Source organism: Microtus oregoni, unplaced genomic scaffold (genome assembly GCF_018167655.1).
Source record: "Microtus oregoni isolate MIOR12 unplaced genomic scaffold, Mior012 000000F_ref0000247, whole genome shotgun sequence".
Lineage (NCBI taxonomy): Eukaryota > Metazoa > Chordata > Mammalia > Rodentia > Cricetidae > Microtus > Microtus oregoni.
In genome coordinates, this window is record NW_024543059.1 from 13,918,661 (window position 1) to 13,936,769 (window position 18,109).

Genomic DNA, 18,109 nt, shown 5'->3' on the forward strand with positions numbered 1-18,109 from the left:
ACGGCCACAAGGTAGTTATTAGGAATGGGCCAAGGCCCAGAGTGTGGAGCTGGGAGGACCCTAACTCCCTCCAGATGGACTGGGAGTGGAGGGAGAGGAAGATAACTGGACAAGTGTCTGGAAGAGGAAAGCAGGTCCAGCCAAGGTTCAAGGAGAAAGGAGGGGTCAAAGAACCAAGCTGTCCACAATGTCACAACGCAGTGACCAGGCTACTGCAAACGTAAGCTACAGGAGAGTTCTGGAAAAGGACTCTACAGAGCTACCTCTTCCAGACCCCCCTACTCCACAGAGCTGTTGTTACCCCACTGCGGGTCTCAGACAACCCTCTATCCCAGCCTTCTAAGGCTAAATCACCAGGCAGGGTCAGCCTTGCCACCTTCTTTTGACCTCGAGGACCTCGGTGTCATTAACAATCTCAGTACCAAAAAAAAAAAAAAATTAAAAAAAGAAAAGATCTCAGCACCTCATGCTTAGTCTTCCCCAGCCCAAGTTCTACCCAGACAACGTCAGGGTTCATATGGCAACACCACTCCCTCACAGTTCCTTCCCTTTAATTATGTGGCCTGTAGCCCAATTCCACCCACACAGGTCCCACTGCACAGCCACACTCAGGATGTCACCAAGCAAAATGTCTCCAAACAATTTCAGACCATGTGTGTGTATGTATTTGTGTATATGTATACAACATATATACATATATATTCTCATTAATAATAACCAGTTTGGATAAATGTAGCTAGCATCAGGTAATAACCTAAGGAGTATTCAGTAGGTACTAGGCATCACAAATATCAGTTTATTCAATCCTCATAGCACTCCTCTGACGTAGATGACGTTTGTCTGTTTGTTTGTTTTCTGTCTGAACTAAAACCTAGGGCATAGATGGGCTACGTAATTTGCCCAAGGTCCCACAAGTACAAAGTGGTAAAACTGGGATTTAAGAACAAGTGGTATGTAACCAAAAGGTACACTATTTCACTCCACTCCACTCCACCGTGAAGCCAGCACCCAGGTGGAGAAGCAACTTAAGACCTGCGCACCCCACCTCACCCCCAGCACACTGTGCATATGCAGCATCTATGGCACAGGCTGGTTTGCCTGTTGCTGAACTTCAGTGACAGCCTGCACTGCCGCACATGCCATTACCAGCGCTGTGTGGCCGCACCTTTTAGGGCACTGTACATCTCAAGCAGGCAGCCATCTGTGCCCTTTACATGATGCTTACTGGTCCTTACCTCACCTGCTCCCCAGACTCCTGTTACGTCTGTCACTTCTATCAGACTCGCCCATCTGCCATCTCCACAGTTAGCTAACAGACATTCCATTAAATGCAAACCTCTAGCTCTAAATCCAACTAGGCAAAGAGAACACAAGGGTGGCCAAGCCCTGCTGAAGAAAGACATCGCACAAGCTTGTGGAACGGCAGCTCAGTGCACAGCCTCCCACAACAGGGCTTCAGCTCCCTCTCCTCAGATCCTCATGCACACACCAGCACACTGATCAGGAAACATTCCCAAGATCCCTGTCCCTCCAAACGAGCTCTGGAAAGCAATTTCTTCGGTCCTCGGCCCAGAAACTGTATTTCTGAGTTACTCCTACTTTTCCTATTTGGTGAAGCTGTGGGAAGCTCAGAGCCAAACGTGTGACCCAGCCCCAGGCAACCATGCATGTCCCTGTGGCTGCATTTCCACATACTGCCCTGGCTCCTGACCTAACTCATCGTCCACCTCTGTGCTCTCTTGGCCCTGATCCCCTTCTCTGTCTCTCTACATCGTCTTGAAGTTGCTTCAAATTCTTTTTGAAACCAAGGAAGGCAGGGCAGTTCCACACTGAGAACCTCGCCCCTCTGCTGCCCTCCACATTCTGACAGCAGTGAGTCAGGCTAGACGTCCAGCATTTACACTTGTCACCACAGGTGGATGAGGTGTCTGTGCACTGTGCAAACAAGCTTCTTGAGCAACAGCCCCTAAATACTTACCAGTTTATTTCCAATGGCCGTAATGAACGCCACAGAACTCTGCCCCTGTTCTTTCAGAATATCAGGTGGCGTTCTCAAGTTAGATGTGCTATAAAACCAACAAATACCAAAATCTATTCAAAAGAGCTTAGAACAGGCAACCCAAAACTTTTAAACCTATACACCTATACAATAAACAACTATAAACCAAATACATTCTGCAATGTGTATTTTATATACCTGCTGGATGAAAAGATAAGCAAGGAATGTCATTTGGGAGGCAGAGGCTAGAGGACCAACTGCAGAGGGCAACCTGGGCTACAAAAGTAAGAGCATGTTTTAAAGAAGAAGAAAAAAAGACAAGCTTCAGAGGAGTTGCTAAAACAAATGAATATATGACTACATTCCACTCATTTGGGCAGAGGATGTAGCTCAGTTGGTAAATCGTTTACCTAGCATGCATGAAGCCTTGGGTTGAACCTCTAGCACCTTACAAGCCAGGTGCCGTGGACGGTGGCACGTGCCTGTCATGCTAGCACTGGGGAGATAGACACAAGAGGATCAGAAGTTCAAGGTCATCCTCAGTGACACACTGAGTTTGAGGGCAGCCTAGGCTAGATAAAGACCCAGTAAAAGGAAAAGAGAACTCCATACCATTCAATTCAGAGAGAAATTACTGTGTAAACTTTTAAAAGGAAGAGAAAAAATCGTATTAAAGGGTGCCATTAATCCCACCTGGATTGCAGACTGAAACGACCACGGACATTGGACATGTGGGAAATGAGCCTGCACTAAACACATGCAGACCTCTCTCGTCATTACTCCCTAGCCAAGTAACAACCGTTTGCACAGCACTTACGCTGTGTTAGACGGAAGTCACCTAAGAATGACTTCACGGGTATGAGGGGATACACCCACAAGAGCTGCTATCATAATGAGAGGTGACTGTGATCCAGAAACAGGCTCAAAATGAGGCAAAAAAAAAAAATGTCCGTGATATCTCACAAAGCTCTAAAATAAACAAATGAAAAATACAGACATAGCAAAGTGCAGCCGTGACATAATGAGAGCTAAGCGCAGCCCCTGGCCCACAGCATACCGTTTGTTATAATATTTGGTCTTCTGTCCTCTAGCAGCCCTGGAGAAGCTCCAGGAAAATAAAGGCAAAGGCAGAAAGTTAGATATGGCAACAAAGACCTATAATCCCAGCCCTAGGAAGATGAGGTGGGAGATCTAAATTAAAGACCAGCCTGGGAGAAGAGTGTGTGTCCCAATTTGGTACCATTAAAAATAAAAATGAAGGTATAGGAAATGCTCTGTGTTATTCATAACAAGCCCCTTTCACCTGAATTTATGTCAGCGAGCTGATTATGAAAAGCCCCTAGATAACTGTAAGGGGAGGAACTATAGCTCACAAAGATTTATTACAGGATTTTTGTCCAACCTACAGCTAAATAAGCCAAAGCCAGAACTCAAGCCTAAGTCTCCAACGCCACTTCATCTGCCTTCTTCGACCATGCAGTAACAACGGTATGTTCCGATTTTTGAATACGCAGTGCAGAATCAGGGGCTGGGGAGAGGCAAACCTGTCCACCTCTGAGTTTGTTACTGTCCTAGGAAAAAGACCTAGGACAGTACTCAGTACATTAGGGGAAAATGTATGTTGAATGAGTAAAAGATAATAAGGAATTTATTTACTATGTGAAAGTTTGCAAAACCAGAGGTGAAGTTAGAACACAATGAAGATTATGTTAATATATGTTTTTCATTAGACTGTACCAAAATGCTTTAAAATTTGACATAACAGAATTGATTTTTAAATTAAGATAGATTCAAACTTCTAAGACTAAATCCAAGAGAAGGACTACAGACGTGAGAAGACTCATGATAAGGAGGACACACACGATAGCATCAGTACGGGAAACAGCTGCAACTTATCCTTAAGTGTGAAAGCCAAGACATAAAGCCATGCATAAGCATTTACTACAATTTTACATTTAGGTCTGGTGATACAGCTCAGAGGTGGTGTGCTTAAAACCTTCCTGGCATCAATACAGCATTATCGTCATCAAAAATGTCTATGCACACATAGGAAAAATGGTATTACTAAGATGAATATTATCTGTAATATACACACAGAAATAAATGTAAAAATAAATAAATGCAAAAAGAAGAGCTCCACATAGAAAAGGAGCTGAGGTAAGGAAACATCATTCATGAATTCTAATCAGCATTATTTTAGATAATAACTATCAGTTCCTTCTTTAAAAAAAGGAAAAAGGCATAGATGAACAGCTGATGAAGAACATTCATATGGTGCCAAGTGCCACTATGACAAAATGCTTGAAATAAACAACTCATGAGGTGGAAAGATTTATTTTGGCTATGGTTTGAAAGGTTTCCATTCATAGCCAGTTGGCACTACTGCCTTTGGGTTAGGGAGAAGGCAGTAAGTACATCATGGCGGCAGAGGAAGAGCAAACTGTTCACCTCTTGGAAGCCAAAAGGCAAAAAGAAAAGAATAGAAAAAGGGTTGAGGGTCCAATATCTCTTTCAAGGGCATGTCCTTCATGCCTTACCTTTCTCCTCCTAAGCCCTTGTCTCCTGATGGTCCCATCACTTTCCAACAGCACCAGACACCAATGACCAAGTCTGAACACATCTGTCTTTAGGGACAGTCATCCAGACTGTAACAGGAGCAAGGCTCAAGCAGGGGAGATAGCAGTCATCCTGACCCATTCAACCCGAGCATCTGTAATAGCGGCCCAATCAAACTTTGTCTTCTGATACAATTCATCAATCACCAACAATATAGTCTAGACACAATATTTAACTTGAGTTTATTTTAGATACAACTTCTGATTTGTAAAATAAAAAAAAATGCGGAAGTATGGGACTAAAAAGACGACTCAGTGGTTGACAGAACTTACTGTGCAGCTATGGGGATCTGAATTCAGCACCCACGCTAAGCTAGAGATGATCTCACATGTGCCTGTAACCCCAGCACTGTAGGGCCAGGGATAGGAGGATTACTGGGACTTAATGGTTGCCAGTCTAGCTAAAAAAACGCAAGCCCAGGTTCAGGGAGAGACCTTTCCTCGATGGAATAACTCAGAAGGTGGTCAGAGAAGACCTGACACCCTCCTCTGGCTTCGGCTCACACACACACACACACACACACTCACACACACACACACACTCACACACACACACTCACATACACACACACACGCATACATATACTACACATTCTAAAAGAAGCATTACAGAAGATAGAATGAGAACTAAATGATAGCTCAGGGAAGCAAGTCTGGGCATGAGAACCTGTATGCTTCAGATTAAAGAAGTAAAGGACCGCAAGACAATACAACGCAGGACATTCACAACATTATAAAGGACACTAGTAAGCTATAATGCAGGCAGTAAATATTATTTTTATAAATTAATGAAATGAAAATGTGCAGATTAGATGAAAAATCTACGCTGCAAAATTATATGTATTTATTTAAAGGCAGTACCTTTAAAAATTAAGGTGAGTTACCATACAATCCAGCAATCCCATTTATGGGTGTACACCCAAGAACTGAAAGTAAGGGCTCAAATAGATATTTATATCAACATTATTCAAATTGCCAAAAGATAGAGGCAATCAAAGTGTTCATCAACGGGTAAAAAAACAATTTGATATACAATAGAATATTATTCAACCTTAAAAAGGAATTCATTTCTGATTATACTAAAGAGAAATGAGCTTTGAGTACATTATGCTATGTGAAACAAGCCCCGAGAAGACAAAAATCTGAATCTGGAGTAGTCAAATTAATAGAGACAGAAAGTAAAATGGAGTTTTCCAGGGCAGAGAGCAGATGTAGCAAGTACTGTTTGGGATGCCTGGCATTTTGGTTTTACAGGATGGAGACGTCTCAGAGGTGGCTGTGTCAATGGCTGCACAGCTCTGTGAATGGACCTGACACTAGGGAAAACTGTACATCTAAAGCTGTTAAAATCATAAATTTGTTCATCATCATTTTTAATTATGTGTGTATCTTTGGGAGCAGGGGTGCAGATGTACAAGAAGGCCAGAGTCCCCTAGGAATCAGATCCTCTAGAACTGGAGTTACAGATGGTTGTGAGCCTCCCTGGGCTGGGTTCTAGGAACAGACCTGGGTGCTCTACACAAGCGGTATGTGCTCTTAATCACCAAGACATCTCTCCAGCCCGTAATTAGCTTTTAAATATAAGCAGAGTGTAGCTCAGTGGCAAAGTACTTTCCCGGAACACACAAGGCCCTAGGTCCCCACTCTAGCATAAATGAACTACAGTTATGTGCTATATGATCCAATTTCAATGAAAAATGAATATACATACTAATACGTTGCAGCAAATAATTTTAAGACAGTGAAAACTACACTGTAGCATTTGCTTCTTTTCTATAATGCAGAAGCATTGCTTCCATAATAAAAGAGAACACAGAACCTATTATCTAGTGCTTGGGTGCAGGTTAAGCGATTTTGAGATTTAAATGATCCCTGTTATTTTGTATATTTTTCAAGTTCCCTGCAATAAACAGAACTTAAATGAGAAAAAAGCAGAAGTGCACTTTTATAGAATGAACAAAGAAACAAGAGCCAAGAATGGCTTTTATGGAACACAAGAGCTTGCCTGAGCTCTCTCTGCCCTGGCATCTACCCTATGCTGATACAGAGAACCTGCTTCTGTAACCGGTCGTCACCAAGCTGGACAAGCCATTCTGTCTGTTTTAATGTCTGCTTCTTTCTGCATAAACAAGGGAAATAAAATCCTCCATTCTACTTCACGGGGGCTTGAAGAACATTAAATAGGGTGCAAAAAGGCACCGGCAAACCATAGAATACTGTACAGATTGTTGGCATGTTATCACAGTCCCTCCAGGCTGGTAAACCCCAACCTCTGAGTCACCCCCACTTCCTTTCCCTTCATTCCCCAAATCCAGTCTGTCCTGAGCCTATCAGATTTTCCTTTGCTCATTCTCTCCCAAACCACTGTACAAATGTTAGTTACACCTGATTCTATCTTAGGCCTGGAACACAACAGAACCTGGACAGTGCCCACCACTGTAACTTCTGCCTGAAACAATCTTTGTGTTGTTTATCACTGAACCACTCTTCTGGAAATGAAAAAGCCTTCGGAGCTCTATGAGTTCTGTTAAATAGACTTCAAACTCCTTATCCTGATTTTCACTCCTTATCCTGATTTTCAGGCCAGCCCCCTTGTATCATCTATACAGTATCCAGGAGTTCCTCAAACACTCTCAGATTTTTAAATGGTTGACAACACAATGGGTCTAAAAATGCCTAAAACTCTTACTTCACTGTGCTTATATTTACATTTCCCAAATAACACTGAAACCCCTTTGTAGATTTGTTAGCAATTTAGTCTCCTCCTGTTTTTCTTTTTTCTTTTTTTTTGCCATAAAATATTTATTGAGGGAGAGAGAAAAGAGATAAAAAGAGTGAGAGACAGGGAGACACGTGCACACGCCAAGGAAACAGAAAGGAAAGAAGCCTTTTTTTCTTTTTTGATAGGGTTGTTTTGTTTTTGTTTTTTTTTTAACGCAGCCTTGGCTGTCCTGTAACTGTCTTATAGACCAGGCTGGCCTTGAACTCACAGAGATCCACCTGCTTCTGCCTCCCGAGTGCTGGGATTAGAAGATGTGAACCACCACTGCTGGCTTAATTTCCATTTTTAGTGACATATCCCTCCAATCTGTCCATTTTTCATTTTTTTTTCTTTTTTTTTAAACCCAATTCTAATTGATCTGTCCATTTTTCAAAGGGCTGTCTTTTTCTTATTGAATTGGAAGAACCATATGTATTTTGAGTACTGATCCTTTATTGATACACATTGCAAATATCTTTGAGTCAGTGGCATTGCTTCTCATTCTCTTTTGATAAGATCTGCATTTTTAACTTAGTTTGCAACTTTTCCTTTATCATAAATGCCTTATGGAACTTGCTTTCTGAGACCTTCCCTACCTGAAAACACACACTATATATATGACACAGGTTCAATTCCCAGCACCCACACAGTGGCTAAGAACTGCCAGTTAACTCTAGTTCCAGGAGATCTAACACCTTCTTCTAGCATCTGCAGTCACTGCATGTACATGGTGCATATACATATATGCTGGCAAAACACCTACACACAAAAATGAAAATAAAAATTATTTTTTAAAGAATATATGTCTTAAAGAAAGGTATCCTTTGGAGCTGGTGAAATGGCTCAGAAACTAAGAGTGAGGATTGCTCTTGTAAGGGCCCAAGTTTGGTTCCAGCATTTATGTCCGGTAGCTCACAGTTGCCGGTTATCACCACTGCAGAGGATCCAATGCCTCTGGCTGTTCTGATACCTGCACTCAGGTGCACACACACAAACACACTCACGATTTTTGTTTTAAATTTCTGACACAGGGTCTTAGTATATAGCACTGGCTGTCCTGGAACTCACTATATAGACTGGTCTAGCCTTGAACTCACAGAGATCTGCCTGCCTCTGTTTCCTAAGTGCTGGAATTAAAGGTGTGCATCACCTTTATTTCAGCCTAAATAAATCTTGAAAGGAAAGATGGAGAGGGAAGAAGGGAAGGAGGGAGGGAGGGAGGGAGGGAGGGGAGGGGGAGGGAGGGGAGGGGGGAAGGGATGGAGGGAGGAAGGGAGGAAGGGAGAAGAGAAAAGGAAGAGATATGTTGGGGGGGATTCATCTGCCTCTGTAGCTCAGTGGGTAAAAGTTCTTGCTGCCAAGTCTGACTACCTGAGTTTAGTCCCCGAGATTCATGTAGTGGAGGGACATCAATGCCCATAAACTGTCCTCTGACCTTGACATGCACACTACAGTGTGAACAAGCACAAACACAAAGTAAGTTTTAAAATGTGTAAAAAGAAAGGGGTCTGTCCTAGCATTCACAAAGTCCTGGGTTTGCTCACCAGACTGACGGAGGGGAAGCCAGGCAGTGGTGGCGCATGCCTTTGATCCCAGCACTCGGGAGGCAGAGGCGGGTGGATCTCTGTGAGTTCAAGGCCAGCCTGGTCTACAAGAGCTAGTTCCAGCAGGAACCAAAAAGCTACAGAGAAACCCTATCTCGAAAATCAAAAAAAAAAAAAAAAAAAAAAACCTACATCCCAGACTGACAGAGGGGGAAATGAACATGGTCAATCCTTACATACTATACTGAAACACTTTTAAAGACACTTAAGTGTCTCGCCATAAGGCAGGTATTCTAGTTTCCTACTCTGTCCATGGCACCTCACTGGGGAGCTGCCGTCAGCTCCAAACACCTGAGGACAGCACGGGGGCAGCTCTGGGCTGTCCCTAGCGGTGAGAAGGGAGCTGAAGCAGTCATGCAGGATGGATAGAGGGAATGCAGGCGAGCTCAAGACACAAGAAAGTCTGCTCCCAAGCCAGACGGAGGAAAAGTCCTGGCGAGTCCTGCGTCTCTCACCCCTCTGAAGTCATACCAAAGTTCAGGGAAATTCGCAACATCCTTCCTGTCCGTGTGGATGGGCAGACTACATTTCATGCTTGTGGCTGAGGAGCAGCAGCATAAAACTTGTCAAAACAGCGCTCTAACATGATATTCCACCGCTTCCTAGCACACAGAGCAGAACAAAAGGAGAGCAGAAGGAGGGGACCCAGAAACATTGCTCAGCTTAAACATGGCCAAAACTGTAGACAAAAGTTTACTAATAACCGACAGATTAATCACTGGCTCAAGGGTATTTTGGCTTTTTGTTAAGACACGTGCAACACACCCTAACCATTTTCACTAACTTTAAAGGAGAGGAGATAGACCTGGCGAATGTGAGTACAAAGCCCTCCCTAACTAAAGCCGGGCTTGTTTATCAAATGCTTTAGAGTGTGCCCAGCACACGGGAGCTGCCCTGAAACTAAGACACGGTCCTTGTCCTCAAGCAGCCTACACTCCAGAAGGCAGAGGCCTCAAGAAGCAACTCCAGGCCTCTAAAGTGCAAGCCTTGCCAGGGCTCAAGAAAGCTTTTGGTTGGACCTTGAGTAACTCTGGGAGGATGCCTACATGCAAGCACTCGGGGAGGAGTATACCAGGCAAGAGTCAAAGGGAACACGCAGCTCCTGGAGAGCCAAGCTAAGGAAGCCAGTCTGGAGCCTGAGGAAGGGTAAGGTTCCTAGGATTCACCAGCTGGTTTCAGACAGCAAGAGGACAGACTAGAGAAAGGATAGTTAATTTTGTGGATAACTGGGACAGGACTGAACTAGCTATAACTTCCACCAACACAGGAACTTAAAGCAGGGCCATAACCAATTTCCTCAATGAGTGAAGACCTAACAACATCAAAGAAATACAAATTCAGAGCTGGGAGGTGGTGGCACACGCCTTAAATCCCTGAACTTGGGAGGCAGAGGCAGGTGGATCTCTGTGAGTTCGAGGCCACCCTGGTCTACATGGGCTAGTTCTACAGAGAAACCCTATCCCAGCAACAATTTAATTAATTAATTAAAAAGAAATACGAATTCAGGACACCCCATTAAAACTCAGGTGACTAGGGCTGGAGACATGGCTCGGCGCTTATGAGCACTGGCTGCTCTTTCAAAGGATCCAGTTCAGTTCCTAGCACCCGTATCTGTGGTTCACAACTCCAAGCAACTCTAGTTCCAGGGGATCTGTTTTTCTGGCCTCCCTGGGCACTGCATGAGTATGGTGCACAGACAAACACTCAGGCACATTAAATAAATAAATGAGGGGGCTGGAGAGATGGCTCAGTGGTTAAGAGCATTGGCTGCTCTTCCAGAGGACCTGTGTTCAATTCCCAGCACTCACGTAGCAGCTCACAACTGTTCTGGAACTCTAGTTCCAGGGGATCTGACACCTTCACACCAATGCAAACAAACAGACAAAAGCCCTGATGACTTAATTCATTTGTAGCCTAGTGCAGAGATCCTCAACCTCCCCAATGATGTGACCCTTTAATACAGCTCCTCGTGTTGTCTTGACCCTCAACCATAAGCTATTTTGTTGCTACTTCATAACTATAATTTTGCTGCTGTTATGAGTCGTAGTGTAAATATCCATGTTTTCCAATGATCTTAGGTGAGCCCTGTGAAAGCCCAGCCCCCAGACCCAAAGGCTGAGAACCACTGGCCTAATGGAAGGCCAATCCGTGGGAGGGGGATGAAACAGGCAGTTATGAGAGCAACAGTCTAGAGGGTAAGAGTCAGGAATGATGTGTTCTGACCCTAGCTGGATGATGTGACCCTGGGTGAGACTCAAACCACCGGTGCCTTATCTGCAAGAGAAAATGACATCACCACCCTACAAGGTTGTGAAGACTCAGGAGATACCATCTGCAACACATCTAGTACAAGCACAAGGCTTACAGAGTAGAGCACATTCAAGAAACGGCAAGAGCTGCTGATACAGACAGTCTGCACTCCGTGAACATGCCCACTGTCCCGTATTATCCGCCAGCGGAGAAACGCCAGCCTTGGCCTGGGCCAGGCTCAGGCCCTGCTCCGAGCCTCACTTCTCCCTCTGCTTTTTAATTCTACTTTCTGTTTTAACTTTCTGAAATAATCTGTCCTAAAGCATTTTAGGTTATTCTGAGACCTCAGCCCCCCATCATGAAACTCGCCCTGTTTAAGAACTCAATCTAAATGGGCAAGCCATATGAGGAGAACCAGTGTCCTCAAACCACTTCAGACGGAGCATAAATGCCTGAAGGGACCATGGGCCCCTTCAGAAACTTCACTTCAGAATGGAAAAGATCAAGGTTGACCCAGAGCAGGCGATGGAATTCTGAGATATCATTCTTAAGATTCACAGTTGAATTTATGGCAGTAATGACACTGAGTATTGGGTTTATATATACACGCATTATGGTTGCTTGGTGAGGAAAATATATATTTTAGAGTAAGGGTTGTTCCCTGATCTTAATTTTCATGTGTTTATGTTTGCCTAAATTAAAGCAATCTGTCTTCATGTGTTATCTGATGTTACTCTGCCAAGTTACTGTCTCTGAGAGCGGGAAATATTTTTGAAATATTATGATATAGGTGGTTATCAATGCAAAGAATTTCACGTATCTAGCAAGAGCTCCAGAAAATTTTTTAAATTCTTCGTAGCGAAGCCTGGCAAAAGACTCTATACATGAAAAGCCATGAACACAATAGTGTGCAGCTCACTGTCCTGCCCTCCTGAGATACACTACCACATCACAGTAGGAACACACACACACTACCACATCACAGTAGGAGCACAGATACACAGTAGGAGCACAGATACATAGTAGGAGCACACACACACTACCACATCACAGTAGGAGCACAGATATACACAGTAGGAGCACAGATACACAGTAGGAGCACAGATACACAGTAGGAGCACACATACACTAACACTACCACATCACAGTAGGAGCACACACACACTACCACATCACAGTAGGAGCACAGATATACACAGTAGGAGCACACATACACAGTAGGAGCACAGATACACAGTAGGAGCACACATACACTAACACTACCACATCACAGTAGGAGCACACACACACTACCACATCACAGTAGGAGCACACATACACTACCACATCACAGTAGGAGCGGAGTTAGAGCGTGTTTGCTCACCTACACCTGCAGAGGGAAACTGTCGGTAAATCTCAGTGGAAAGACAAAACCAGCTGACGCACACCAAGAGAAAATTGCTTAATTTAACAAGCAAAGATGCAATTGATTTTTTTTTATAAATTAACACCAGGCAACCAATCTTATTCTAATATAGATAGTAATAATTATTCTAGAGCTCAAGGGTCAGTTTATTGTGGTTGACAAAAATGGTTGGTTTGTCCAGTTCTTTGGAGAAAGGAAGTTGGTCGGAAGAAGCAAGGAGGAAGACTGGGAAGAGGGGGAGGAAGACAGTGAAAGGTCGGAGCAAAGCAAGAGGAGGAGGAGAGAATTAGAGGAGCAAGGGGGGAACAGCACCGGGAGCCTCTGTGGGCCCTGAGGGAGTCTGATGGGGACACCAGCACTTGGTTACAAGTCCTGCTGTAGACTGCCCACGAAGCCGTACAACTTTACAAAAGAGCCAACACGAAGCAGAAGCTGGGGCGCACGCCTTTATCCCAGCATTCAGTAGGCAGAGGCAGGAAGATCTCTGAGTTCGAGGCCAGTCTAGGACAGCCAGAGCTATGTAGTGCGATCTGGTCTCACAAAACAAACAAAAAACCCACAAACAACAAAGCTCACTAGGATGAATATATCTTATCCCCTGGGTACAGTTCTCTGGGAAGCAACACCCAGGGGCTCCCACAAAAGCAGTCTGAGCTTCACAGCCTCCACTCTAGCTAAAACCCCTGTCTGTTTCTCCTTTATAGGAACGAGAGATTTTGCACTTCCACAGTCTGTTTCACACAATTCAGCTACTGTTTATGGAGGGCCTACTGTGTGCCAGGCCTAAGGGAGACCGTAGAAGTAGATATGACTGCCCACCTCACAGAACTGATGAGGAGGGCTGAGAGCCGAGGGCACCAGCCGCCAGTGATTCCGTTGGGTGTTTGAAACGCACAAATGTCCCAAGGGTACCTCAAGTCCCCACTGAGGGAAAGGGAAACAGATTCAATCTGAAAACTGACAAGACAATATTGAAATGTTACAGCTGACGCGCACACTGGTTAAGAATAAAAGTGTTGAGTGTTCAAGTTGAACGCGGCATTCATGATCTGTGACCATACCGGCTCTAGAACTCCCGGATAAACAAACACCCTGAGTATTTTCAGTGATACTCAAGGAGGTTCACACACTCCCCTCCAATGCATTGCAGATCTTAAAGTGCCTCTGCAACCATTAAGAACTAACCCACATTGGCTGAGTCCTTCTGTTAGGCATGTTTCTTGTTCTTTGACTACTATAATCTCATGGCAGGAATCAGAGCCTCCTGTGGCTTGCCTAAGACAGAAACTTAAGAAAGGGGCTGGATATCAAAGAGGTTTAGGAAATGCAACTCTAAACACCCTTTGGAAGATCACAGATATCTTAAGTAGTTGACTCTGACAAGTCCTGCATACAAAAACAAAACAAAAAAAAAAAAACAAACCTGGCTCAAGCAAGTTTTAGGGGCATGCACATATAGTGTACCAGGAAGGTGGGAAGCTGAAGCAGCAGGACCCCAAAGTTCCAGGGCACTGTGGGTACCACACCAAAACACTGTCAGAAAGAGAAAAGAGAAAGCAGGGATAGAAGTGGGGGGAGGGGAGGGGGGAACTCTGCTGAACTTTCTGAGTCAGTGTTCCTCAAACTGACGATCACAGAACCCTTTCTTTGTGTGATACTTGCTAACTGTCCACAGACTGCCGCACGGAATTACATATGAAATACAGCACAGTGTAAACCACACTGTTCAATCTGAAATGTATTTAATCAGTCTTGGGGTAACCCTGGGGAACTATTTACTGTATGCTGTAGGAATATAAAACTTTCTCCATTGAATTCCTTGTTTAAACTGAAATATACCCTGAATCCTCAGTTTAAAGAATGAATACAGGCATGAGCGCATGCAAGTGTGCAAGTTTGTGCTCATGTGCCCGTAAGCCTGCATGCGGAGGCCAGAGGGCCACCTCTATGGTTGTCTGCTTTGTTTCTGAGACAAGGACTCTTGCTGAAGCCAGCCCACTGAGTGGCTGGGCCACCCTGACAGCAAGCTCAGGGGAATCCCTGTCTCCACCCCACTCCAGCCGCAGCACCAGGTTAAGGTGAATGCCCAGCTTCTGTGTGGGTGCTGGGGATCTGAACCCAGGTTTTCATTCTTACCTGACAGGCCCTCAGCCATCTAAGCTACATCCAAGCTCCCTGCTCCAAGAATTCTTTTTTAATAAACTAGAATGGGCTCTTATGATATTAACAAATTAGGTGTAATTTGATCTTGCTAAAGCTTTTCCTCTCTAACATGTATTTTTTCAATTTCCAGAGTACAATTAAATCTGAATTTTAAGAGAAAAATGCTGAGCTGAAGACAAGCTGTGATTACTTCTGCTCTATTACCTGATATGCCTAAACTAGCTATCTGTCACTGAGATGTGGTAGCAGAAGGGACCACTCAGGAATAAACCATAGGAGGAGCTTTCCTTTCTATTGGTAATGTTACTGTAATTTGTAATTCGTCTCCTCCTCTGTGTGTGTTAATTTTTAAGCCTATCTTAAGTGTTTTATAGACAAAACTGCAGTGACAGAAGTATTGTTGAGTAAACAATAAAAAATAAACACAACAGTTATTTGGCACCTATTATATGCATTCCGCGGGGCTAGCCACTGTAAGGATGAACGCACTGTCTAGGCCGTAACACAGGCAAAGGTCTGTGGGCACAGAGTAGTAGGCACAGGAACTCTAAAACCCAGAAACCAGAGAAAGGCAGGAGAGTAAGTTGCTACCCCAGAGAGGTTCACAAGATGCGTAATAGAAGTTTTAAGACCACCAGGCCACCACAAGAAAGGCCTGTATGAAGTAAGGTGTCTCACTGAAAGGATGACTTTGAAATTTAATATTGGCTAATGAAAAAAAAAAAACAATGTTAGATTTGGGTCCAAACTACGACAGTTAAGGCTTCCCACGTTCTACTTCATCTGTAGTGTCTAATTTGTAAGTCTGTTGGGCTTAATAGATAAGTTTCTCATCAAAAGCAGTTTGTTCTACAGCCTAAACTCTTAACTGTCACGGGTTTCTTTAAAGAAACCACAGCAGAAAGAACTTAACTTTGGATGATCGGCACAAGGCTGAATTTTCACTCAAGAGTTCTGGTAGGGCGGGGCAACCATTCACTCCAGCACGAAAAGCTGGACATGGTCTTCCCTTTCATATAGAAGTAGTACCATGATGATAGCTGGATATTAAAGACGACTAAGCAGGTCAACTGCATCCTTCAAATTTGGGAGGTTCCGCAGAACTTAGTAAGCAATTTATAATTAAAAAACTTGCTAGTAACGAGGGGTCTACGGTCAAACCCTGCAGCCAAGCACACCAGGGATTGATTTACTTAAGGAAACAAAACCCGACGCAGGAGGTGTCGCTCTAAAATCCCACAGGTAAGCGGAAAGCCGCCTCGGTGAACTTTTTATCTTCCCTTCGGAAAACCTTAGCCCTCGAAACTCACGATAAAAGCTGAGGCGAAAGGCGCTGGGGGAAGACACGCAATGAAAAAACAACGCGAAAACCCTGGGAGTCCCAATCCGACGGCCTCCATCAAAGATTAACTCTGCCCTGCTGAATCCTTCAAAGATCACGTCTCCAGGAGTTATTTTCTAATTACATAGGCTTTAACTACCACACGTACGCTATTAAACCTGAACTTCAGATAGCATGTGCAGTGAAGCCAAACCGATGTTCCAGGTCACATTTCAACAACCCCAACGAAGTGGAAAAGTGAAACTGCTTGTGCAAAGAGGGGACAGAGGTTGGGATAAACGAGGCACGGGGTGTGGAGGGGTTGTCACGCCCAAGACCCTTCCCAGAGCTGATGGCCCACCCCTTTCTGCTCTGAGAACCGCAAGTGCAAAGTGCACCTTGGTTTTACTGTCTCAGGGCCTTGCCAGACTATCTCGGGCCCACCCCCACCCACCCCCACCCACCCTCGGCAGGGAACCTGCCTCGAGGCGTCCCACCCGGCCAGGGAACCAACGGACGTTGAAAGCCTCGGTCAGCGACAAGCCCGCAGAGCCGGCGACGAGCGGCGTCGGTCAACGCCACGGCGGCCGCCTAGAGGACCCCGCCGACGGCACCATGTCTGCCCCGCTCCCGGTGCTGCTCACCTTCGAGGTGCCGCCGTCGGGAGGCTGAGGCTCCACCAGCCTCAGCTGGTGTCTAGACCGCTGTCTAGACCGCGGCACGGGGCCCGACGCGTGCACGTCCCGGTCCTCCGCTCGGTGGTCGAAAATGCGGATGCTCGGGGCGCAGCCCATGCTGGCGGCGACACCGAGGACACGCTGGCGGGCAGCAGCGATCCGGTCAGCAAACGGCCAGCCCGGCGCCTCGGGGCCGCCGCGGGCGCCGTGTCATCGCGGCCTGAGCGGGCGGACGGGCGGGTCGTGGCGAGCGCGGGGCTCGCGGCAGGAAGCGCAGCCACCTCTTCTAGCGCGCTGCGGGCGCGGCGACGGCGGCCGTGGGGAGGGGTCGCTGGGGCGGGAGGCGCGCCGCGGACGCCCCTCCGAACATGCCCTTCCTGAGGCGGGAGCCGCCGCCGTCTCCCTCACATCGCCGCGCGCGCCTCGGCCACCGCGCTTCCGGGGAAAGTCGGGGGAGGAGATTAGCGCTCTCGCTACCGGGAGCCGCGAGCCCGCGCCGGCGTTAGCCCCGCCGCCCTCGCCTCGTCCGACTCTCGAGGAACCGGCGCTCGCCTGGCGGCGCCCGGCAAAAAAGCGCCCCCTAGTAGGGGCGACCGTGTGGGAAGCCTCGCCCTCTGACCCCGCGCTGAGAGCTGCACGGGGGAACCGGCGCGCCGAGGGAGCGAGCGGCTCGGTTCCGCTCGGGCCGCGCCGTCGAGAAGCGCGCCGAGGCGGCGGCAGGAGCCAGCCGGGACTTGCGCGGCCGAGCCTTCCGCTCCGCGCTCCGGACCGCGTCTTGCGGGCAACGCGCCGCGCCCAGCCCCCAGCGGTGACCTCCAGCGGCTGCTGGCGTCAATGCAAAGCAGCTGGGGCGCCCGCCGCCAGCTCCCGGGACCGCCCGTCCAAGAGCATGCGCGGCCGCGACCGCAGGGGCGCCCAGCCAGCCTGCCCAGAGAGAGGGGAAGGGACTTGCTCGAAGACACAGCAATGCTGCTTCGGGGGCCACCCGCCTCGTTCACTGTCACACATCGCTGTGTTTCAGACTTGGAGCTCGAGCATCCGTTACGAGGCCGGTTGCAAGGATTTCATTGCGAGGTGACCAGAAGGCCACGGGGGCACCACACTCCAGGTCCCAGACGTTATTACCGGGGGCAGCAGCCCTTGCCCCGAGACCTGGCACGGCACGCCTTTGGGTGCACCGGGATCGGTACAACTGTGAGGCTTCGAAGCTACAGTACGTGGAAGGCCGGTCCTCTTAACCAAATGACAGTTCCAGGTTCAACAGCCCCAGGAATCAGAACCAAGGGAAGGGGTGCGCGCCCGTCCATCAGGGAT

The 18,109-nt window shown here is 46.5% G+C and overlaps 1 protein-coding gene across 1 annotated transcript in view; it reads right to left on the reverse strand.

The window, feature by feature from the left end:
• Nucleotides 1-17,442, reverse strand: part of Pde8a (phosphodiesterase 8A) — a 99,201-nt gene extending 81,759 nt beyond the window's left edge. The window contains exon 1 of the mRNA XM_041650582.1: nt 16,763-17,442. Coding sequence (XP_041506516.1) covers nt 16,763-16,912 — 150 coding nt within the window. The 5' untranslated portion in view covers nt 16,913-17,442. The remainder of the gene's footprint in view (nt 1-16,762) is intronic.
• Between the last annotated feature and the right edge of the window lie 667 nt (nt 17,443-18,109).